At 59.2% G+C, this 24,040-nt stretch overlaps 1 protein-coding gene across 2 annotated transcripts in view; it reads left to right on the forward strand.

The window, feature by feature from the left end:
* Col5a1 (collagen type V alpha 1 chain) overlaps positions 1–24,040 on the forward strand; it is a 137,726-nt gene that overhangs the window by 17,012 nt on the left and 96,674 nt on the right. For both annotated transcript variants that reach the window (XM_026395386.2, XM_026395387.2), the window contains exon 2: positions 17,794–17,961. In XM_026395386.2, the coding sequence (XP_026251171.1) occupies positions 17,794–17,961 (168 nt within the window). The remainder of the gene's footprint in view (positions 1–17,793; positions 17,962–24,040) is intronic.

The following is a 24,040-nucleotide window of genomic DNA, read 5'->3' on the forward strand; positions in this document are numbered from 1 at the left end:
GCCACCAGAGGGCCTGCTGACCCTCTCCCTCTGCCCTGGGGCGGACAGCAGACCCCGACCCGGCACAAGTCAGTCGGCTGGGGGTGGGGTGTGCACAGCTCTGGCCCTTACAAACCAGGCCACTGGCAGGAATTAGGGTTCGGTGAAGGTGACAGTTTCACATGGCCTGGGAAAGAAAGGATTAGTCATTGAGCTGGGCTGGAACAACAAAGAAGCCGTGGGGACAAGGAGGTTGGATCCTGCCTGCCTTTTGTACCCAAATGCACTCCAGATGGATCAAAGATGTGAACTTTAAAAATGAGACCATAAAACTACTAGAAGAAACCATGGGAGACTGGGTTTTATAACCCTGGGATGAGAAGACCATTCTCAGTCTGACCTAAACCTCAGAAGTTATTAAAGAGAAAATCACTCTGTCAAAGTCACAAGTTTCTGTCTGGCAAAAAAAAAAAAAAAAAGACAAAAAAAAATACACAGCCAATAACTCTAAGAAAAAATTACGAGTTTATAGATATAAATATATAATAGAAAAAGTTGATATGCTGTAATATGCAAACAGTTCCTAAAAATCAATAAGAAAAGGTCAAAAACCAAACATGAGAATGAACAACAGACAGAAATAGTTCTCAGTAAAAGAAAAAAGAACTTTTAAACATGAGAGACGATGGATGTTTCACCTTGCAAGGAGAGAATGCAGGTGAAACCCATGGAGATGACATGGCTCCAGGGCCCAGGTGCACAGAGCCGACACTGGGATTGTGCACTGCTGGCCTCCTTGGTCACCCCCACTTGTTGGGGTGTTTGCCATAGACATGTGCTTGCCTGCCAGCATCATCACGCAGTGCTGTGGGGAAGAAGCCAGGCTCTCAACACCCACCTACCCACTGAGGGGAGCCACTTGATCAGGTCTTTGTACCTCTAAATGGAATGCAGTGCAGGGGTGGGGAGAAAGGAGTTTAAATGGCTTCAGAGTTGCCAGTGTGGATTGGTCTTGGGGATTTACTATGTAAGTGGCTGCGGGGCCATCTCCTGGGAGAGGAGAGGAGGCACATGTGTCCAGGAGGTGCCTGCCTCCGGACGGAGATCTTCCTGGAGTGGGCAGGGGGGTGCATGGGGTTGATGTCTCCACTGTCTTAGCAGAGAGGTGAGTGGCGTGTCCAGCGGGCGGGCATCTGGACAGCAGATGGAGACAGAGTGGACCTGCCGCTCTGGGAACCGCGTGCCTCTCCTGCTGTCAGGGGGGACCGTCTGGCTGGAATGACAGTCAATTAAAAGAAAATTTTGGCCTTAAGAGATAAGAATTTAAGACAAAATGATACCAAGACAGGAGGGGACGGGCTGGTGGTCCACCTGCCACTCGGCCGGGCTCTGGAGATAGGACGGGGCTGTGGACTTGCAGACCCGCAGCGTCCTCCACGGCCTCCAGCCACTCAGCTGAGTGGGAGCTGAGCCTCCGGCACGTGGCCCTCTGCTCTGGAGAGTGCGTTGGCCTCCTTGGGTCTATTCAGGAAGAACTCTTCCCCCTGTCCCCTTATCCACGGGGACGCGTTTCAAGGCTGTGGGTGGACGTGGGAGGCTGTGGACGGTTGCAAACCCTACATAGACTGTATTTTCCCTGTGCACGTGTCCCTGTGATAACGGTGACTAGGACAGTGATGAATGACACCGTGGGACAATAATAACAGTATCCTCTGACAAAAGTGACTAAAGCTTACGGATTATCTTTTTCTAGAATGTCCCATTTAATATTTTGGACTTTGTGGTCAACCTCAGAAACAGAAGGTAGGAGAAGTGTGGGTAGGGGACCTCTGTGTGTGGGTCGCCACAAACATCCTACTGTGTGCTTCCTTAGCGTTTTCCTAGCTGCTTCTCCCGCATGGGGTCTGGTTTGTTTCCGACCGATGGCTGTTACAAATGACACTTGGATGGACGTCTTCCTGGTAAATCTTCTGCCTCTCTGAGTGTTTCCTCAGGGCGAGTTCCTAGACACTGACTCACTGCATCTGAGCACAGGGAGATTTCAAAGCCTTTTATTGCAGAGTTACATTCCGACTGACAGTGGGCAGTTATCACCCGGCCACCGCGCCCTGGCCAGGGCCATCCTCAGGTGTTAACGGGTGGTTGTGGAGCTGGGCTCCTCCCCCGGGTCTGCCAGGCCTGCCCCCTTTCTGCTCCGGCAGAGGCTGTAGGGAGCCGTTATTTCATGTTCAGCACTGGCTGGGTCATTTCCTGGGCCTGGGGCAGGTCCAGTCCCCTGGCCTTCAGGCAAGCACCAGCTTCTGAGTCTGCAGAAGGGAGCAGTGTCCTGCGCCTCAGGGTCACCGCGAGGAGCTGACCCATGTGTGCTCGGACCTTTACACCCCTTTTGCCTTTAGTGGGAAAACGTGGTGGAGTCTTCTAGAACCCCGTAGACACCCAGCAGGTGCTGACTGTGCCCCTCTCCTACCCACCTCTCTGGCCAACAGCGTTTGCTGCGTTCCTGCTGTGGCTAGCCAGGCAAGCAGACAGGACTCTCCTATCCGCCAGCTGGTCCCAGTGACTGGACACCTGCCATGCAGGGGGTGGGCTGGAGCTAACGTCTGGGGTGCCCCGGGAGGGTGGGGAGGGTTGACCTGGGCAGGGAGGGCAGGCTCGGGGGCTGCTCTGACCTCTAGTGTAGCAGCCTGCTCTTGAGATGAACTGTCCAGAGTGAGGGCGGGCCCTGCAGCCCAGGCAGCTCCACACTGAGCCTCCGTACCCAGGAGGGCTGGCTGGGACCTGGAGCCTGCAAGAGGTGGCACCTGGAGAGCCCCAAGGTGTCTGGAGAGGCCTTGAAGCCTGGCCTCACCAGCCCAGAGGGTGGAGGCGAGGATGTGCAGCTGGGCTGGAGGTGTGGGCTCCTGAGTGGCAGCCACAGGCCGCTGGAGTCCTGCTGCTCATGAGTGACGTATCCTTGGGGTATTTTCCCTAGTCCTTGGGTGGTTATGGGCCACTTAACGTCTGGTTCTGGGTGGAAGTTCAGTGTTTGGGAAGTTGCGTGGTTCTAGTGATTTAAAGCTGACCCCTGTTCCAGGGGAAGTTGTGTAAGAACTTGCTCCAGGGGTCAGCGTGGCCTGTGCAGTGGCTCTGTACTTACATCAGAATTGAACACAGTAGTGTCTGAGTTGTGCCCATGATAACCTCATGATCACGGAGGCACAGGGCTTCCCGGCTCCCCGTGTTGTTGAGAATGGCAGGCGGTCAGGGGCAGCCCAGCTCCATATAGAGAACCACAGAACCCCGGGGTTGGCCGCAGCCCCTGAAGCAGCCCAGCACCCAGTTGGCTTCTCTGGGAGCTGCGCATCTGGGCGGCATGTCAAGGGCCACCAGTGGGCAGACGGCTGCTGTCATCTGTCACCAGAAATAGACTCTGTTGGGCTCCGTCTGTCACCTTGGTGGCTTTTTAACAGGTGCTAAGCCAGCTCTGGGGCCAGTTTCCATCTCTTTCTAAAGCTGCTTGTTAACAAGAATCCAGAGGCAAATGCCAGCCTCTGCCAGCGCGGGGGAGGGCCAGCGGCCAGCAGACACATTGGCCTTTTGTCCATATTTCAGTCCGCAGGGCAAGGGTGAGCCCGGCCCAGGCCTGGCCGAGGGCCCTGTGAGGCCACCCCAGATGTCACACTCCTGGGAAGTGGAAGTTTTCCCAAGGGGAACTTGCCCTTTGGTTTATAAAGACCAGTTGAAGACAGTCCGTTGCCCAGGCAGGGACCCAGGGATGGGACTGTCTTCAGCCCAGGTAGAGAGGCCGGGGGTCACCTACACAGGGCTGGGGCCTGCGGGCCCTAGGTGGCATTCAGTGCTCCATAATCTGCCACAGCAGCAGTGTGTGTCCACCATGGAAATGGTAAAAGCCACCAACAAAGAAAAGAAAAAAACGAAAGTTGGTCATGACCCCTCACTTTTAAAAATCTCGCTGCTGCGATGTTGGTTTCTCTTAGGAAGTTCAGCCAAGTGAATTACTAAATGAGCATTAAAATGTATTTACTGTTGACTGCTCTATGCCTGTTCTTACAAAATTGGAATTATATGCCACTTTGTAAGAGTTTCAAGCTTACAATACGATGATCAAATTTGAGTAAGTGGGGAGTGAAAGAGGACGTCCTCAATCTGATAAAGGCCTCTGTGTAAAATCTGTGTGTTGGATGCTGCCCTCTAAGGTCAGGAAGGGGCAAGGCGCCTGTTCCCATCACTCCCATTCAACCTTGCATGGAGGCCCCAGCCAGTGCAATAAGGCAGGAAAAGGAAATAAAAGATGTACAGATTGGAGAGGAGGAAAAAAAAAAAACTGTCTTTATTTGTGGACCACATGATGGACTGCATACGAATCTTGAGGAATCTACAAAACAACTTCTGAACTTAGCATGGTGACAGGTTCAGAAATCAGTTGCATTCTAGAGAGTAGCAACGATCAGTTGGAAATAGAAAATTTAAAAGCCATTATAATAGCACCAAAAGCACAAGATTCTTAGAGATAAATTCAACAAAAATGTGCAAATCTTATAGTGAAAATTACAAAATATTGTTTAGTGAAATAAAAGAAAATCTGAAGACATCCAGAGATTCACCATTCTCATGGGTAAGAAAGCTCAAAATTATTAAAGAGATTTCTCCTCACATGATGTACAGATTCAATGCAACACCAAGTTAAAATCCTATCAGGCTTGCTTAAAACAGAGATCAACAAGGTGGTGCTGAAACTTATGTGGAATTGCAAAGGACCTAAAATAACCAAAACTGTTTTGGAAGGGGAGAGCATTGGAGGACTCGTGCTAGGTGATTTTAGACTTGCCTAAGTCTACAGTGACCAAGGCAGTATAGTGTTGACAGAAAGATGGGGACCAGTGGACAGAGTCCATAAATATACTCAAGGCAACTCCATGGCAAAAGGATGGCCTTGGTCAGTAACTGGTTCTGAAGCCATGGACATCCATTGGCAAAGAGGTGAACCCTGACCCCTACCTCAAATAGCATACAGAAGTAAGAGGGATCATAGATCCAAATGTGAGACTTAAAACCGTAAAGGATAAAGCAAAATCTTTTTAACCTTGAGTCAGGCAGGTTTCCATGTTAGAAACAAAAACTAGGAGCCCTGACAGGTAACAAAGCTGCTCCCCGAGACTTTGCCAAAGCAGAGCCAGTGCTCCCTGACAGATACCAATGGGAAAATGGGGGGGGGGTCACGAGATGGGAACCAAATACTCACAAAACAGAGAGCTGATGAAGAAGCACAGTTAACTCCACACAGGAAAGGAATCTAAATTTAAACTTAAAACCAGGCCGAAGGCTTCAGCAGGTGTTTCACGAAAGGGATCCAGAAATGGCCGTTGTGTGCCTGTGCCTGGCTTCAGCCATCAGGGTGTGCAAGTTAGAGCTGTAAGGAGATGTCACCATGGCACACGCGTTGGTGTGTGCACACGTGGGTGTGGCTCTGGGGGAATTTGCAGGCTATTATGAGGATGGGGCGGCCCCTTTGGAAAAGTCAGGCAGGTGTTTTATGAAACCGTGGGCTATTCCACTCCTAGGTGTTTACTCAAGAGAAATGGAAGCCTATGTCCACGCTAAGACTTGTTCTGCATGTTCATATGCTGCTGTGTAACAAAAACAAATATATAATATGCGATGGTCACAGACTGGACATGATCCAGGTGACCCTTACCTCGCCCATGGATGGGTGAATTGTGGACCATCCACACAAGGGCCACTGCTTGGGACGGCCACCTGAGGCCTTCATGTGCATCCCAGTGCCTAGGAGAGCTCAGGCACAAGAGACCACGCAGACATGACCCATTTAAGAGACCTTGGAGAAGAGACCAGGGCTGCCAGGGACCCTGGCATGGGGAGAAGACCGGAGGGACCAGGAGGCGTGGCCATGCTGTCTCTGGGTTGGGTGGTGGTCCTAGGACCACACGTCAGTGAGAGCTCATTGCATGGGAGGCTTGAAATGAAGCCTTTACTTCCATGAGTCATGTCCAGTAAGCCCATTGACCAGGCAGAAGAGACCTCGAGCTGCCCACGTGAGTGGGACACGTGCTCTTGCTGTCCATGGCTGCTCATTGCTCGTGAGCCCAGCCGGGGCTGGAGCGCGCCCTTGTCCCAGGGCACGTGGGTCTGCGCCTCTTGTGGTGTGAGCACCTTGTTGTGGTTCTCCCTGGTGCCGTGGTGAGGTGAGAGCCGCAGGTGCTTCTGAGAGGAGCAGGACCAAGTGCCAGACTGTGGCACTTGCACCCTCTCCACCGTGTGCACATGAGGGTGTTCTGCCAGTTTGAAAGGAGACAAGTCTTGACCGACTTGTGTTTAGCTGCCAGCCTTGTTGTCGGGTCGCCCTTTCCTTTCCAGGTGCAGGGGTGTATTTCTGCTGCAGAGTGGGTCAGTGCCGTGTGGTCATCTGTAGTGCCTGACAGCTGGGGGAAGACTCAGGGTCTGAAGGCAGCAGCAGTCTCTTATTTTAAGCCGTAGCTGCTCTCTGGGCAGCCCTGGTCAGGCGGTGCCTGCGTACCTGGCTGCAGGTGAGTGGCGCTGTGGGCTGGAGGCCCCGATGCTGCGCTGGTTTCCCCTGTTGGCAGTGGGGCCCGCAGCTGCCTGGGGGCCTGGCTTCCCCTTCACCTGGGACCGTCCAGGAGCAGCTGGGCTCCCCACTGCATGGTGCCTGGGTTCAGAGCGGGGCAGGGAGCAGAAGCTACTGGTTTCTTGAAGCTTCAATCAGAAAGCTAGCCATGTGGCCCGTCACGGGTGTCCAGCCTGGCTAGAGGGGGTACGCGGGCACCAGCCCGTGATGGGCTCTGCGTTCAAGGGCTTGTGCCATTTTAAAACTTCCATGCTTTAAGTTTTTATCACGGCTCCTTCGGGGGATTAGTGGAATTGAGCGGGTTTATGTGGGTGTATCCTTCCAGTTTTCAGAAGTAGGCGTGTGACGAGAAGGGCCAGCTCACGTTCCCCTTCACTTTCTCCCGAATCTCCCCGTGGTGGATATTGCTCTGGGCTTGTGAGCCCGAGTCTACCGGGCGGTTTTCAGATTGCATGGACATGTTTTATTTATCTTTCTTGAAAGGGACGCTGTCCTCTCAGGGTTTCTGCCCCTTGCTGTGTTCACCTGGTGGTGGGTCTTGGCCACCCTGAATCAGGCTGGGTGGGTCGTCCCCTTCCTGCCCCACCATCAGGGAGCACTGGAGAGCTGCCACTTGCAGGCATAACCGGTCCTTGTTCCCAGTTCACACCTGGGCCTTGGAGGGCCGGGAGCTTGATGGCCCAGAATGGCCCGTCAGTGCTTGCAGCCCAGGGTCGGTTTCTTCTTCTCCCTGCGCTTGCTCCTTGGCCAGCTGGTGCATTTGCTCTTCTGGGTTCATTTGAAGGCACTGACTTGTTCTTCACTGGCTGGCTTAGCCCTTGGTCCCCCTCAGAGCCCTGAACCGCACAAGTGCCAGGGCCCAGCACTCTTCCTGCTCTGCAGTGAGGTCAGAGCTGTCCCTCATCATGGAGCTCACAGGTGGGGAGCAGCTCCTGCCTGCCCAGGGCTGGGGGTGCTGCAGAGGCAGGCCTCCAGGAAGTGGAGTCTGTCCTGGTTCCCAGCAGGGCTGCTTGCTCCCCTCCAGCTTCCTTGAAGCTTTGATGAGTCAGAGTAATTACTGAGAGTGGAGGGAGCCTGGGTCTGACCTCATTAGCATTGCTAATTGCACCTGCCAGTCTTTCAGAAGTGTCTTGGTATTGCACTTGATGGTTGCCAGAGGCTTCTCAGGTGAGGCACATCCTCTCTTATGGCAGGGAAACTGAGGCACAGGGTGGTGCAGCTGTTTGTGCTTTTAGGATACATCCTTGAGCCTGGATTCATTGAACACAGCACAGAGGACCTTTGTCATTGCTCCTGAGTCCTAAAAACTCTGCCAACACTGCAGGAAGCCCTGGTGGGGATGGGCCATGTGGAAGTGCCCAGATTGTGCCGCGAGGGCCAGCCCGTGGTGTGGACCTACGCATGCTCCAACACACGGCAGGTGCTCAGCCCTGGTGGTGGTTTCCGTGGCCCAGAGCTTCTTCTGTGTCAAGAAGCCACTTAAAGCTGGGCGCAGTGGTGCAACCTGTAATCCCAGTGGCTCCAGAGGCTGAGACTAGAGGATCATGAGTTCAAAACCAGCCTCAGCAGCAGCGAGGCACTAAGCCACTCAGTGAGACCCTGTCCCTAAACCTTGAGCCAGGGTTGAGGACAGGCTCAGTGGTTGGGTGTCCCTGAGTTCAATCCCCAGTACCAACCCCCGCCAAGAAAGGAAGCCACTTGGACCAGCTGGGCCTGTGAGAACCTGACTTGGGGCTGAAGGAGCTCTGGGATGGTCTCTCGCCTGTCCCCATAGCACAGCTTCATGGCGATTTCCTGGGGCCTGGTGAGGTGACTTAGAGGCAGGGCACTCTGCCAGTGTGACCCCCGCTGGCCCAGTGGCAGTCTGCCCACTCTGGGTTGTTCTGGAAGCAGGTGGATCCCATAGAACTCGCCAGGCAAGCAGCCCACCCTGGACAGAGGAACCGGGCTCTGCACCCTCACCCCCACCCAACGAAGAGACAAAGGACCTTCGAGGAGACAGGATCCCCATCTGGTTCTGCACCCAGCCTGCAGGGGCCACTCTTGGGATGGCCAGAACTGGCGGGCAGCGCCCATGTGCACAGAGCAGGCCTCTGCCGTGCGTGTCCTTGCAGTTGGCTGTGGGCATCGTGTCCTGGGCATTCCTCCTGTTCTCTCCCCGATTCTTGGAGGAATGACAGCAAGACAGACATGTCTATTAACAAGGCAGATGGGAAGTGGCCATGGCCGGCGGGAGGCAGCGCTCAGCAGATGCAGGAGTGTGGACATGTCCTGGCTTCTTCCAGGGAGTGTCCCTGGGTTGGTGAGGCTCTTCCTGGTCTTCCACCTACGGCCTCAAGTCCGGTCTTTGCACCCTCACCATCGGGATGGTGGGAGCTGCCTGCTCTGGGTGGCCTGGCCCGGTTCCCTCGGCTCTCTGGCCTGCGCTGTCCTGTGCCCATTCCCTGGGTAGCCCAGACCCTGCCTGTGACATTGTGCCTTCCTCCCATCTGCTAAGGCTGGCCAGGTCCCCTGTGAGAGCCCTTTCCTGTGCCCTGCTGTGTCCCCCTGCCTCTCCCAGTCCTGGCTGCAGGTGTGACCACTTTCCAGGCAGTGTGTGTGGATCCTGCTGAGCTCACAGCGGGAGGTGGCACAGCTGGGCGCAGTGGTCACCTTGGGGTGGCAGGTGTGTGTGGTGCGCCTTGCAGAGGCTCGTTGGCCCACGTCTGGCCACGGTGTGTGGATGATGTGGTGAGACCAAGGGCAGATCTCAGGTCAGCCTGGATGCCACGTGGAAGATGGGCAGTCACAGCCTGTGTTCCGACAGTCCCCGTGTGACCTGGAGCACGAGTGAAGTACCTCCCCACTGTGGGCCTTCTGTAGTGACTGTGTCCCCGAGTAGCAGGGTGACCCTTGCCCCTGACCTGAGCCAGAAGTTCCCATGAAATCCCCCCCAGGACACCATGGTCAATAGCTTCTCGGATCCTTGACTTTCTGACCAGGAAAGGAGGAGCACTGGGAGAGGGAGAGCGAGGTGGCCAGCCCCAGCCTGGGAGTGGACGGAGCCGCGGTGCTCGACTGTGGCCTTGATGGCGGGGGCTGGTGGTCTGCCCCGAGCCACCTCTTCCGGGTGGGGTGCTGGGGCACGACCCCTGCTGGCCTCGGGGTGCACGGCGCGGGGCCTGCAGGCTGCCCCCCTCACCCTTCACCGTGACGCCCTCCTGAGCCACGCTCCTGCTTCCTTTGTCCATCCCTTCCTCTCCGTGCCCAGTGGGCCATCCTGAGGTTTCCCGGGCACCTGGGTGGCCCTTTGCCGAAGCAGAGTGCAGGTAAGAGCGTGTCTAGGGGCTGTGGGGGTGGACCGGGCTGTTTCCAGGTCATCGAGAGTGGGACAGGGGAGACACTTCTGCAGCCTGGACCCCGAGTCCGTAAGTCAGTGAGCAAGAGCTCTCCTCTCTGGAGCCGGCCTGGCCCTGCCCTGTCACTGCCCAGCACTGTCCCGAGGCCCTTCCCGAGCACAGGGCGGCAGCTGCAGTTTGTCTGCTGGGTTCTGGAAGCACCTGCTGTGCCCGTGACTTGGAGGCCCGGGGTTGTGACTCTGGTTGTGACCTTGGCCACGCCCCCTCTGCTCCTTTTCCTGCCTTCACAGGGTGGGCTGCCCAGATGGTGGGCGGCAGGAGGCTGGGCAGGGGAGGCCTGTGTGTGCTCAGCCTCAGCTGCCCCACCAGGACAGGACCCGGCAGCTGCCCCAGCCCCAGCACAGCCACCCCTGGCCTCAGAGTCCCTCTGGGCGAGGATCAGCCTCTGCCCTGCGGCCTGCACCCTGGAGGCACCCTCCTTTGCCCCTGCTGCTCCCCTGTGGCCTTGTCCATGTGCATCATGGCCTCTGCCAACCAACGGGTGTCCAGTCTTGCAATTAGTGGCTGCTGGGCAGCAGGAGAGCTGGTGACCACAGCCCTGCAGCCCCGTAGGACCCTCACCCCCTACCCCCAGCAAAGACAGGGGCCTGCTGCCTGCCTGGGGACCCTGTGCTGGGAGGTGGGCAGGGCAAGCCCGCGGGGTGGCCCAGGTGTGCGTCTGAGGCTGAGCCAGCTCCTTGGCCGTGCCCTGCAGGCTGTCCCTGTGCTCTGATGGGTGGGTGCCTCTGCCCTCTGCTGTCGGAGACGCCCCTGGGCGTCAGTTCTAATCCATTCTTCACGCATTCCAGCTCCCGACTACGCCCTCACACTGACTCGGGCATCCTCCACAGGGCCTGATGGCGCTGTGTCTTCCATTTCTTGTCTAATCCCCGTGACAGTCCACTGTCGGGACTGGTGGGGGCGCTGGGGACATCCCTGGCCTGGGGCAGGGGCCAGACTGCAGGCTGGTGTAAATGAGCCAGCACGGCCCATGTGCTCCAGGCTGGCGTGGCCCTTGCTGTCTCTGCCCTGGTGACGTGTCCCTTTTACAGAGAGTGACTAGGAGCCTCCGGGCTCTGCCCAGGACCTTGGGGCTGGTACATGGGGGTTCCGAGATGAAAGTCAAGTCTGATCCCTAAACCCCAGTGCTTTCCACCACCTGGGGACTCGGTGGTAACGAGTCAGGTGGGCGCTCTGAGCTGGCTGTCCAGTGCAGGCTCAGGAGCCCACGTGCCATGTGCAGACAGCAGGGCCGGGGCCGGCTCCCTTAGTGAGGGTGCTGTGGGCAGCCGCTCTGGGGTTCTCGGCTCCTCTCTGGGAGCAGGAGCACTGCGCCAGGAGCACGGATGCTTAGCGTCCCTGAGCCGTGGAGGGGACCACCAGGGACTGCGGTTGAGCGGTGTCCCTGAGCTGAGCCTCAGGGAAGAGTGGCTTGGTGAGCAGAGTCTCCCGTGGCTCCAGCTCCTGCCCTGAGGGCTGTGGTGACCGCAGGTGGTCAGGGGCCTGGTAGGGAAGGCTGGCCGGCGCAGGGGGGGCTGTAAGGCCTTCCAGGCATGGGCTGCTACCAGGCTGGCCCTGACAGCCATTCCAGCCCGAGACTCCACGCTGTAGCTGAGGAAGACTCGGCTCCCGTCCATAGCATAGAGGGGCAGGGCCAGGTTCAAGGGAGTCCAGCCTTGCCCAGCCCCAAACTGCTGATCTCTTGTGCTGTGCCCAGGGGTGAAAATGGCCTTAGGCAGCATTCCTGGGCTGGAGGAGGAGGGTAGGCAGGCTGTGCACTGCACAACTCCAGGTGCCTAGTGCATCATGGTGGGGCCCAGCAGCCCTGTGGTCTGGTGTGAAAATGGTCAGCCCCCTTGGGGCTCTGGTGAGGTCCCATTGGGACAGGGGCTGGGGGCAGGCAGGGCTGTGGTTTCAGGCAGAGGAACCAGGAGTGGGTGAAGCCGGGGCTGAGGAAGAGAGTTTAGGGGTTCAGGGGTGCGGGGCCTGTTTTTGTGTGTCCGTGATCCTGGGCCTGGCCTGAGCTCAGGTCCTGTGCCCTGCACAGCCCTGGGGACGGTGGGGGAGGAAGATACTGACTGCCCAGCCCCTGGCCTCGCGGCCTCCTCCCCTGCCCTCCAGTGTTCCCTGATCCCGAGAGCCTGTCTCCAAGAAGACTCTGTTGGGCCTCCGAAGCCTCCCCACACCCCTGTGTTTTCCAACCTGCTGGCCGCTCTGCCAGGGGGCCCCGCCTGAGGGAGGGCTGGGGGAGGGCCTGGCAGGACCCCCTGGGGCCACCTCCCCATGGCTATCCTCAGCCCAGCCCTTCAGAGGGTGGCCCCCGGAAGAGCAGGGGAGTAAGGGGGGGTGGGGGAGCAGTGCCCTGCGGCCTCTCTCCAGGCGCCGTGTCGGCCTGCTCTGCCAGGTGCTGTGTGACCTTGGGGGAGGCTGTCCCTCCCTCAGCTCATCTTCCCTGTCCCAGTAAGGCTCGCGTGTCCGTGACCTAGCCGACTCTGGGCTCCAAGCCCAGGGGGCTCTGTGCTGTGAACTGCAGACGCCGGCTGTGGTTGAGAAGGCCTGCTCTCCCTTGAGGAAGCCGTGCTGCCGTGGAGCACGGAGCCCTTTCCCAGGTCCCTCTCCCCCTAGTCCACGGACATTTGGTCCCGGCCTCGGTGTCTGAAGACGACGGCCGTGGTGTGTGGAGAGGCAGAGTGCCCTCCTGTCCCGGGGGGTCTGGAACCCTCCCGCCACGTGCAGTGGGCACGCTGCCCTGGAGCGGGGGACTGCAGTTGCAGGCCACGTGGATCCCAGCAGTGCTGCCTGGCCCCCGGGATTCTGGGGCTGTGTGTGACCAGAGAGTGGCTTCCTTCAGCTCGAGGGCAGTGGGACTGTGCAGATGACGTGGGGACAGAGGGACCCGGGCTGGGCCAGCATGTTTCCCCAGAGGTACCCCCTCAGAAGGAGGGCCCAGTGCCACAGGGCGTGGGCAACGACCCTCTATGAGGTAGAGGCAGCACTGGTGACACTGGTGCCCCACCTCACCCTGCAGCTGGCGAGGCCTGGGGAGGGCAGGAATGCAGGGAGGACCTCCTGGGGAGGGTAGGCGTGCAGGGAGGACCTGGAGACGGTCAGGGAGGACCTGGAGATGGGCAGGGAGGACCTCCTGGGGACGGTCAGGGAGGACCTGGAGATGGGCAGGGAGGACCTGGAGATGGGCAGGGAGGACCTCCTGGGGACGGGCAGGGAAGACCTCCTGGGGACCGGCAGGGAGGACCTGGAGATGGGCAGGGAGGACCTGGAGATGGGCAGGGAGGACCTCCTGGGGACGGGCAGGGAGGACCTGGAGACGGTCAGGGAGGACCTGGAGATGGGCAGGGAGGACCTCCTGGGGACGGGCAGGGAAGACCTCCTGGGGACGGGCAGGGAGGACCTGGAGATGGGCAGGGAGGACCTCCTGGGGACGGGCAGGGAAGACCTGGAGATGGGCAGGGAGGACCTCCTGGGGACGGGCAGGGAAGACCTCCTGGGGACCGGCAGGGAGGACCTGGAGATGGGCAGGGAGGACCTGGAGATGGGCAGGGAGGACCTCCTGGGGACGGGCAGGGAGGACCTGGAGACGGTCAGGGAGGACCTGGAGATGGGCAGGGAGGACCTCCTGGGGACGGGCAGGGAAGACCTCCTGGGGACGGGCAGGGAGGACCTGGAGATGGGCAGGGAGGACCTCCTGGGGACGGGCAGGGAAGACCTCCTGGGGACGGGCAGGGAGGACCTGGAGATGGGCAGGGAGGACCTCCTGGGGACGGGCAGGGAAGACCTCCTGGGGACCGGCAGGGAGGACCTGGAGATGGGCAGGGAGGACCTGGAGATGGGCAGGGAGGACCTCCTGGGGACGGGCAGGGAAGACCTCCTGGGGACGGGCAGGGAGGACCTGGAGACGGTCAGGGAGGACCTGGAGATGGGCAGGGAGGACCTCCTGGGGACGGGCAGGGAGGACCTGGAGACGGTCAGGGAAGACCTCCTGGGGATGGGCAGGGAGGACCTGGGGACGGGCAGGGAAGACCTCCTGGGGACGGGCAGGGAGGACCTGGAGACGGGCAGGCAGGAGCCGCCACACGGGGACTGCCACGCGACTGCAAGGTGGCGCCTCGAGGAGGAATCTGAGGGTGTGTCTGGGACTCTGGGGGCCAAGGTGCTCCCCGAGTGAGAGCTGCAGGAAGGAGCAGGAGCCTGCCCCCAACCTGGACAGAGGCTGGCCGATCGAAGGCCGTCCGTCCCTAGCGAGTTCTTGGAGGCATGTCGCGGTTCAGACTCAGGTCAGGAAAGGCTGAACTGGAGCAAAGCCCCAAGCCACCCCCACCCGGCCCACGCCGAGGGGTTCCTCAGGCCGCCCCTCCCAGGCAGAGTGCGGAGCAGTGTGTGTGCTGGACGGCGATGTCCAGGGCAGCGCGAGCTCTCCAGGGTGGGGGCAGCTTGATTTACAAAGCGCAGGAGCAGCAGAGGTGTCCTGTCCTTTCTCCAACAGCCTGCCCCGTGGGACAGCTGCTCACTCACCGAGCAAGCAGGCCAGGGCTGGCCAGTGGAGGCCCCGCCCAGCACGCAGGCCCCACCCCTTCTGCTGTTTCCCAGGGTCCTCTCCAGCAGTGCCCAGTAGGGGGGGGGGATGGTTAAGCCCAGGAAGCAGCTCCCTGGAGTCTGCTGCCCTGAGGGCCTCAGCGCTCAGGTGGGCCTCCCTGCTCTGCTGGGCACAGGAGGCGCTGAGCAGCTCTGGTGAGGGTTCCCTCTGAGCATTTCCATCCCTGGGGCTGGCAGGACAGTGGTCACAAGGAGTGGCAGGCCTTGGATTCCAGATTGCATGCTGGGGACACATCCCAGGTGGCTCTGGAGGGTGACTCAGGCCTCCCCGGTCCTGAAGGCTGGCCGTCTTCTGTGGCCTTGGCCCGGTTGGCTGCGAGGTGTCCTTATCTGAGAGACTCAGGTCCACAGGTAGGGGCAGCTGAGCCTCAGATGTACCCTCCAGCAGGGTGGGCTGGCGTCCCGGCCAGCTTCAGCCATTCCTTGGTGTCCTGTCTTGTCCTAGCTGATGACCAGGAACCAGAACCAATTTAAGTTCCTGTCCAAAGTAGATGTCTCATTTCATCAGCTCTGGGAGGTGCTGGATGCCCGCGCAGGTGCTCAGCAGCCCTTCTTGCAGGGGAGGGCAGGGGCCTGGCATTGCTGGGCTGGGCTCCCTGCAGCTGCCCTTGGGCCTGATGCCAGGCTGCCTGTGACCCTCTGTCCTTCCCTACTGGGCAGGGTCCTGTGTGTCAGGCCTTCAGTAGAGTCCAGGACCATGTCCTTGTGCCTCGCACCTCGGGGTCACAGTAGCCCACTGCAGTGCAGGCTGGGGAGCACAGCGCTGTGTACCGCCATCCTTCTGGAGGCCACTTCCGTGAAAGGAGGGGTGGCGGGCCCCAGGGTGACACGGAGCTGGATAACTCCAGGTCTCAGCCCTGGAGGAGCGTAGAGCGATGGCCGGCTTTTAGGCTGATGGTGGAGGAGCCTGCTGGGGAGGGGATGGCCATCCGTGTGGGTAGCTGAGGCACGGCCACCTGAGGGCAATCCTGGCCAGTCCTGCCTGAGAGCTGGCTCTGGCACCTCTGCCGCCTGATTTGCCACATGGCCCTGGTTATTTACTCACTGATGGATTCCCTCCTCTGTCCACCTGCCCCTCGTCTGTCCGTGTGTCTCCTCTATCTGGGCCTGAGGTGGCACTGTGCCTGCCCTCCTTGTCTCCAGACCCTTCTTCATTCGCCCTCCCCTTCCTTACGTCGGCCTCACTTCGTCCCTTCCACTGCAGTCTGGGCACACAGTCCCTGCTTACGGCCTCCGTGAGATGTCCCGAGGACACGGGCACTCTGAGATTGAGTGTTGGCACCGAGTGGAAACACATGACGGAGTGTCCAGCTTCCCTGGCCCCAGGGGGCCAGGCCTGGGGCTGATGGAGGAGAAACAGAAAGGAGGGGCACTGAGGTGCTAGGCACCGGGCCACTCTGGCTGGTGCCTGCAGCTTCTCCCACGGGTCCCCCCAGCCAAGATCCTGGGGGGTGCTGGCTTCTCACCCACGTCCTCTGTCCCCAGAGCCTGTGTGATTCCAGGTGGGCTCTCAGCTTGACAGAGAAACTGCCCCTGAGCAGAGGCCCAGAGTGTGGGCGGGAGGCGGAGCCGGAGGAGCCCGTGCTGCCCGCCGTGCTTGTTTAAGAGTTGACATTTCGCATGCTCTGGCACAGGGAGGTGCTGGCCGTGGAGGGTGGCACCGGGCCTGGAGGCTGGGGGCCTTTTTCCTGTGGCAGCAGATCTGCACCCACGGCCAGGAAGGGGCTGGAGGCAGCCTCCGCCTTAGGCAATGGAGGGAACAGACTCGCAGCCCCAGGTCTGGGAAAAGCATCTCAGCCCAGCTCTGATGTGAGTCCAGAAGCCCCGCCTGGATCCCTGATCCCTTCGCGGGCCACTGCCAACCTTGGAGCCGAGTGCCGGAGATGACGGGGCCGTGCCGCCTCATCCCCGCAGGTGTGCTGGCGGCTGGCACGGCCATTTCTTCCCACGGCCGGGTCCAGGCCTGGGACTGGGCCACTCGGCCTCGCCAGACACCTGTGCTCAGCCCAGCTTCTGCTGTCCGGTGGACAAGTGCCCGGTGAGGGCTTTGTTTCCGATGTTGAGTGCCTCAGAGGTGCCACAGATACACGCGGGATCGGCCACACATGTCAATCTGGGCCCTGGGTCGTGGCCGAGGGCCATCCAGGAAAATCAAAGAGGCCGCGGAAGCCAGTGACTTGGAAATAAGTAGCGGTCGCCTTGGACCAAGTGTGCTGGCTGTCCGTGCTGAGCCCCTTCTGCCCCCTAATGGTTCCCTGCATCCCTTGATCAGATGGCAGGACGCAGCGGAGCCGGGCTGCAGAAGTGACATAGATAGGTGGGGGACTCAGGATCCTCAGCCCGGATAACCGGCTGCCTTCCTGGAAACAGCCTGGAGATGGCTTCAGGACGGAGAGGAGCTCCAAGTCCCTCCCATGAGGACCCAGCTGGGCGCTGGCCGTGAGTCCCTGGGTGGTGCCCAGCCACACACTCATTCTGGTTGGAGTTATTTTCTCTGCCTGAACCCCCAGGGCACCTCGAGCTTCTAGTAACAGGGAGGCCGTCTCTGGTTTGGGGGTGTGTTGAGCTCTCCAGAAGCCCTTGGCTTTGCAGGTCCGAGGGTCAGCTTCTCGCAGGCCCTCAGGACCTCTGCCATCCCTGAGCAGCCCCTGAAGGGTGGTGGGCAGGAACCTTCCAGAAGGAACGTGGGGTCCTGCTCCTCTTCCTGTGTATGGTCTCTGGGCGGATGGAAGCTGTGGTGGGAGGTGACAGCTGATGGGTCAAGGGGATAAAATTTGCCAATAGCAGTGGAGACTCGGAGGGGTGGGTCCTCTGGGGGTCGCCCAACAAGTTCTTGAGCTGTCAATCGCTCCTATTGCATCAAACAGCACCACCAGGGTGGTCCTGGCAATGTGGGTCTTCTGTAGCCCTCAGCTTCTGTCTGGGGACAAACACACCTCCTGTGCCATCATAAGAGAGGGTGTACTGAGAGGCAGGCTCCTGAAGCTCTGGCCACATGAGGATTGGGAGTCAGGGCCACTCATGCACAAATGGGGACGGTGGCAGCCGTCAGAGGAGGCAAGCCAGGTATGCTGCTGGTGTGGCTACAAGCTGTAGCAGGCCCCCCGTCCTGAGCTGGTCGGGTCTGTGGGGGTGCAGCGCGGGCGGTCATCAGAGCCCCTCCTACAAGCACTCCCGCCACACTCCTTCCTCTCTGGCTGACCCCAGTCCCTCTCGTTGCAGCTCAGCCGGCAGATCTCCTGAAGGTTCTAGATTTTCACAACTTGCCTGACGGGATAACAAAGACCACAGGTTTCTGCGCCACACGACGATCTTCCAAAGGCCCAGATGTCGCATACCGAGTCTCCAAAGACGCCCAGCTCAGTGCACCCACCAAGCAGCTGTACCCTGGTAAGAGATGTGCGGCTGGGCGGGGACCCTGTGGACTCAGGCCTCCAGCCGGGAGTCCAGCGGAAGTCCGGTGTCCGCAGAGGCCAGCATGGTTTCCTGGAAGTCCAGCTCGTGGACCCAGTTTGATTTCAGGATAGTGAAAGCATTATAGCCAGCCACAAGTGACCGTCACTGTCCACCACCAGAGCTGGGCAGGGAGGCAGGTGGGTCTCTAGACAGGCTGCTAGGTCTCCAGTGCACCAAGGAGACGGATGGTCCCGGGGGACGAGGCTAGGAGAAAGCGCGGGGACCCAGGAAGGGAAGCGGCTACCGACAGAAGCTTAATTGGGGACAATGACATTAAGAGATACATGAATCAAACATGGTGACTCCCAGCGAGCGGCCTGAGGCCTTAATGAGAATCTGTTGCCAGCGCCAGATCTCTGCTTTTAATTACATACCCTGGGGGGAGCCTCGCCAGCTGTGCCATGCGCCCTCCACATTGTCCCTGTCACCAGCGATGGGGCAGTCGTGTCATCCCCTCCCAGGCGAGTTAATTAAGCCCTCCGTCTTATCTGGACAGGTGTAAGTGGCTGGGTGATGGACACCCTCCTCAGGGCGGTGCTGGTGGCCTGGCCTGACTTAGGGGAGAGAGGAATGGCCATGGCAGATAAAGTCACCTTGTGAGATGTTTTGTGGTTATCAGGAGACTGTGCTCCATCTCTCTGGTGGCCTGGATGTGACCCCGACCTTGAACGGGAGTCGGGGCAGTTTTTCACAGCAGTGGTGACTGTTAACTGCGGGTCCCCACTGCGTCCTTGAAGGACACTCTTGCTGGCTGGGCTTTTGCTTCTTTTGGTCCTTTCTCCTTGTCCCTGTGCCCACAGCTCCCCCCAGCCTTCCTCAAATCCATCGTGACTTTAGAGTTGTCCTGGGAGTCTGGGCCTTCACCTGGTGGTCATTTAGGATGAGCCTGCTCATCTGGTGGCTCTGCCAAGGTGTGGAGCCTGTGGGGAGCGTGTCCTTAGGAGCCACGCCATGGGCTCACTGTGTCTTTGCCCAGTGCCTGCTGTCCCGCCCCGTGGCCCCAGGCTTAGACGTCCTGACCTGGGAGACTGGGCCCAGGCAGAGGCCAGAGGGGGCTGACGGGGGCCCTGTGACCTGAGCTGTAGGTCGTGCCCCTACCCAGCAGCACAGGGTGACGTTGGCTTTCCGGGGCAAGTTGTGGGGGTGGGGAGGGGGCTCCCAGCCTGGCAGATGAGCTTTAGCCAACTTTTGGTTGACTAGTAATAGTCAGGTTGAGTGGTCCCCACTGGGGCAGGTGGAATTGAAGGGCACTTTGGGATGTTCAGGAGGAGTTTCTGTGGATGGAGGCCCTTCTGAACGTCCCGAGCATTCAGTCCTGGGAGTCATACCATTGGGTTCAAGGGACACCATTGAGGTTTGAGGAACACTGTTCAGTCTTGAGGGACATCACTGACCATCAGTGCAATCCGACTTCAAGGACCTCAGTGGATAGCACATTCTGGATTCCTGGTCCTTCCTCATGACCTCTGAATAAGCGGCCATGATCCTGCGCCCTGACCTTGGGACGTGCTGGCAGGAACTTGGAAGGTGCATCAGGATCGGAAGCTCTCAAAGTAGAGGTCACATGGCCCTGACGTGGTCTCCCAGAGTGCCTCGTGGCTGGGACAGAGGTCCTGCCTGTAGGTGGCTGCACGGGAAGGGCTGGTCACCCTGGTGGCCGCAGCCAGGGCTGGGCCATGGACCCCTGAGTGTGTGTCTGAGAGGCAGAGAAGCCCACGGCTGGGGCTTATTTCCAGCCACCACAGGTCCCATCAGCAGGCCTGGTGGCTGGTCCTGGGAGCCTGTGGCTGAGCTATGCAGGTACTTGCAGCCTGTCCGTGTCCCCCTCGTGGTAGTCCAGACCAGACAGCTGTCCACTTGCCCAACAGCTGTGCCTCATGCCTGACTCTGGTCTCTGGGGCTGCACAGTGACCCGGATGGCCTTGAATTCCACCTTCTCCTGGCTGGGGGCGAGGTCCCAGGCTGACTTCTAAGGAACACCCTCCCTGCGTCACCAGCGCCTCTAGCAGGCGGCAGGCCGGGGACCGGCTCTTCTCCCCACTGCTAGGAGCTCCCTCTCCTGCTTGGGCCACTGATTAGGATCCTGAGGTCTGTTGCACTAGGGCTCAACGCCACGCTGTCGGCTGCTCCTGGCAGTTGGACTGCACAGTGTCACTGGTGAACTGGCTCAAGGACTAAAGCAGAGCTGGACCCTGCTTTGGGGGGGTTGACAGACCCAAGAGGGGCTGCTGACTCCTGGGAGTCACGGGCCTGTGGTGTTCTGCTTGTCTGTGACCCCTTGTGGTAGTCCAGGTAGCCCTGTACAGTAGGAGCTGAGGTTCCTGCTAGATGAGGCTGGCCTGTCCCTGGCTCCCCTATACAGCAGGAGCTTGGGTCCCTCCTGGCCAAGGCTGGCCTGTGTCTGGCTCCCCTATACAGTAGGAGCCGGGGGTCCCTCCTGGCTGAAGCTGGCCTGTCCCTGGCTCCCCTATACAGTAGGAGCTGGGGTCCCTCCTGGCCAAGGCTGGCCTGTCCCTGGCTCCCCTATACAGCAGGATCTGGGGTCCCTCCTGGCTGAAGCTGGCCTGTCCCTGGCTCCCCTATACAGCAGGAGCTGGGGTCCCTCCTGGCTAAGGCTGGCCTGTGTCTGGCTCCCCTATACAGTAGGAGCTGGGGTCCCTCCTGGCTGAAGCTGGCCTGTGTCTGGCTCCCCTATACAGTAGGAGCTGGGGTCCCTCCTGGCTAAGGCTGGCCTGTGTCTGGCTCCCCTATACAGTAGGAACTGGGGTCCCTCCTGGCCAAGGCTGGCCTGTGTCTGGCTCCCGTATACAGCAGGAGCTGGGGTCCCTCCTGGCTGAAGCTGGCCTGTGTCTGGCTCCCCTATACAGTAGGAGCTGGGGTCCCTCCTGGCCAAGGCTGGCCTGTGTCTGGCTCCCCTATACAGCAGGAGCTGGGGTCCCTCCTGGCCAAGGCTGGCCTGTGTCTGGCTCCCATATACAGCAGGAGCTGGGGTCCCTCCTGGCCAAGGCTGGCCTGTGTCTGGCTCCCCTATACAGTAGGAGCTGGGGTCCCTCCTGGCTGAAGCTGGCCTGTGTCTGACTCCCCTATACAGTAGGAGCTGGGGTCCCTCCTGGCTGAAGCTGGCCTGTCCCTGGCTCCCCTATACTATAGGAGTTGAGGTCCCACCCGGCTGAGAGGTTGCCTTGCTCTTGGCATCTACTTGAGATAGGAGGCCAGGTCTCCCATTGTGGTCCCTGGGGTGTCCTCGGGACGGGCCAGCACCAGGTTTTGATCCTCTCTCTGTTGGTGACTGGCAGTAGAGCCAGGCCCTGCAGAGGGCTGCCCCTGATCCCCTTGGGCCCAAATCTGGAAGGAGGACACAGAAGCAGAGGTTCCTTCATGTGGCCCTCCCAATGCTCCTGAGCCACTGAAGCTCCAGCTCCCAGGTCCTGGCCACCTGTCCAGTGGGCCACACCCTGAGGTCACTCTGTCCAGCCTCCTCCATCAGCCTGCTGTTATGCGGTTGACTTATTCAATTATTGCTGATGTACCTCCCTTGTAGAGATGTCCCTTCCTGAGGGCAGGGAACCGTCTGTCCATTGACTGTGTCTTCCTGGAGCCTGGCACTTGACCACATCATCAATAAGCACTGGACCAGTCAGTGCTTATTGATGATGTGGCCAAGTGAAACCATCAATCAATACGCCAATTGGCACCGTGGCAGAGCATCTGTTAGGCCCCTGCTGCATGCCTCGGATGCTCTGGTGCTGTGGGCCTTGGCTAAAGAAGGTAGGACCTGCAGTGAGGAAGGGCCTGGCCCTCTTCTGTCCACCCCCAGCTGGGGTTTCTGGGAGAAATGCAGTAGGAACCTTGGGATCCACTTCCAGGCTGCCCATGGTCTAGATCAGAGTGTGGACGGCCAGGCTTATGTCGTGACGAGAATGGACGGTCTTAAAGTGACAATAAATCCATTGTTATTTTGCCAGGAGAGAGATTAATGTTAGACATAAGTTATCTTTTCAGGTTTTATCTAAGCTGAGAAAATTTGTTACCAGAGAGATTTTTAAAATGGAGAAACAGCATTTTAATGAGCTGGGCAGGATGAGGTCCGTGGTCCTACACGGCATATCATGCTGGAGCAGTGGACCCTGACAGCCACCCCTCCCCACTCCAGACAGCACGGACCCTCAGGGACAGAGTGTCCTGAGTGGGATGGGAGAAGATGGCCCTGAAGTGAGGGTGAAGGCATTGCCAGCTCAGATTGCAATTGCTAAGGGCTCCCTGGACAAGGTCAGTGACCCCTTAGCTTCAGGTAAGGTGACCCCTGGCCTTTGGGGCCCACCTGCTTTTGGACCTGGGACCTGCTGCTGGCCTGGCTAGTTGGGCACTTTGGCACCTGGCCACTGGGCATGGTCTCTAATCCTCTCATGGAAACAGTGTGAGCCTGTGGCTGTGTGGTTTGGTGACCTGTGGAATCTCTCCCTTGTTGTTGAAGGTCAGCCTCTCAGTCATTCCTCAGTGAAACCTGCCTTTTGAAGATGACCTCACTGGCCACTGTCACCCACCCACTGGAGCTGCCCCAACACTGTGGCCCAGGGGCCCTGGGGTAGCAGGCCATGGTGCTGGACTTAGCAGATGGACCTGTGTATATGGCTCTTTGTGGGTGCCTCCCCCCTGCTGCCCCAGAGGCCTGAGGACCAGCAGCAAAAGGTCTAAGAACCTCTGGGCGGGCTCCTCCACCCGCCAGGTGCCATCTCGTTCCAGTCTTTAGGACCCAGCTGGTTTCACTGGAGCAGCTGTGGCCTCTCACAAGATTTCTGCCCGTGTCCTAGCGTGGAAGTGCAGACTGCAGCAGGCCAGGACTCCTCCACCCCCTCTGGAGTCTGAGAACACTAGGGTGTGGTGGCCTCTGATGTCACTTTCCCCACCACTGGACACCTGCATTGCCTTATTCCATCAGCAGAGGGAGCCCACAGATAGCTTTGTGTTGGAGCTGCTGCTGGTCCAGCTGTGCCACCCAGCAGTGGCCTCTGGCCGTCTGGGCCATCTGGTTGACCTGCTCCATTTCTACAGAAAGGTGGGGCTGGCGTGGAGCCTGGTCTGCTCCAAGCCCGTAAGCCCGACTCTTGCCCTTTCTGGTATAATGAAGGTGAGGTGGCTCAGGCAGGTCCTCATCCCTCTTTTTCAGCCAGTGTCCCTGCTGACACCTCACTGTGCACAGCTGTCTCTCTGGGGTCTGGGGCACACTGATCTGGGGCACTTCCGGCTGACTCCACCATGTATTAGCCAGCTGCGTGCCGTACAGCAGCCCTGGGCTCTCAGTAGGACTGCAGATTGCACCAGCGAGGGCATTCTGGCTCCGTCTCCAGGGTTGACAGAGAGGAGGCCGAGATTCCCACCCTGCCGCGGGCTCAAGGCAGTGAAGCCAGTGGGTTTGGACACCCAGGGACCTCTGGGTCTGGCTTAATGAGCTCAGGTTGCTTCTGCTTCCTGTTATGAGGGACATCTCCTCTTGTCAACATAGTAGGGATTTGTATTTGACAATTTAAATTTTGGATTTGAAGTCTTTTGACTTCTTTCTATTTTCTCCTTGTTTTGCACATTCACCAGGAAATCTGGAAAAGCACAGTTCCAGCTATAGCCCCTGCCTGTGGCCTGTCCCTTCTCCAGCCCCCCACTTCCCCTCCGTGGTGGATGCTGGGTGTGCTTAGATACTACAGAGGACAGATGCGGAGGCAGCGTGTGCCCGCGGCTGCTCATGGTCTGGGAGGTTCCAATTAGGATCTACCCACAGGTTCCCGAGGTGCGGGAGCTAAGGAGAGGGCACCGAGGCTGCCTGCTGGAGGACCAGTCGGCCTCCTGGAGGAGCTTGCGTTTGAAGTAGAGGGCAGCTTGGCCATGTGGCGCTGAAGGGCTGCAGGAGCAGTTCAATCGAAGGGCAGCTGTGCAGCCCTGGCTGTTTGGCACCGCAGGCAGCAGCAGTGTCCGATCCCTGAGTCCGTCTGTTTGCACACCGCCGTGGGAGGCAGGGCGG

This window comes from Urocitellus parryii, chromosome 4 (assembly GCF_045843805.1).
Source record: "Urocitellus parryii isolate mUroPar1 chromosome 4, mUroPar1.hap1, whole genome shotgun sequence".
Taxonomy (NCBI): domain Eukaryota; kingdom Metazoa; phylum Chordata; class Mammalia; order Rodentia; family Sciuridae; genus Urocitellus; species Urocitellus parryii.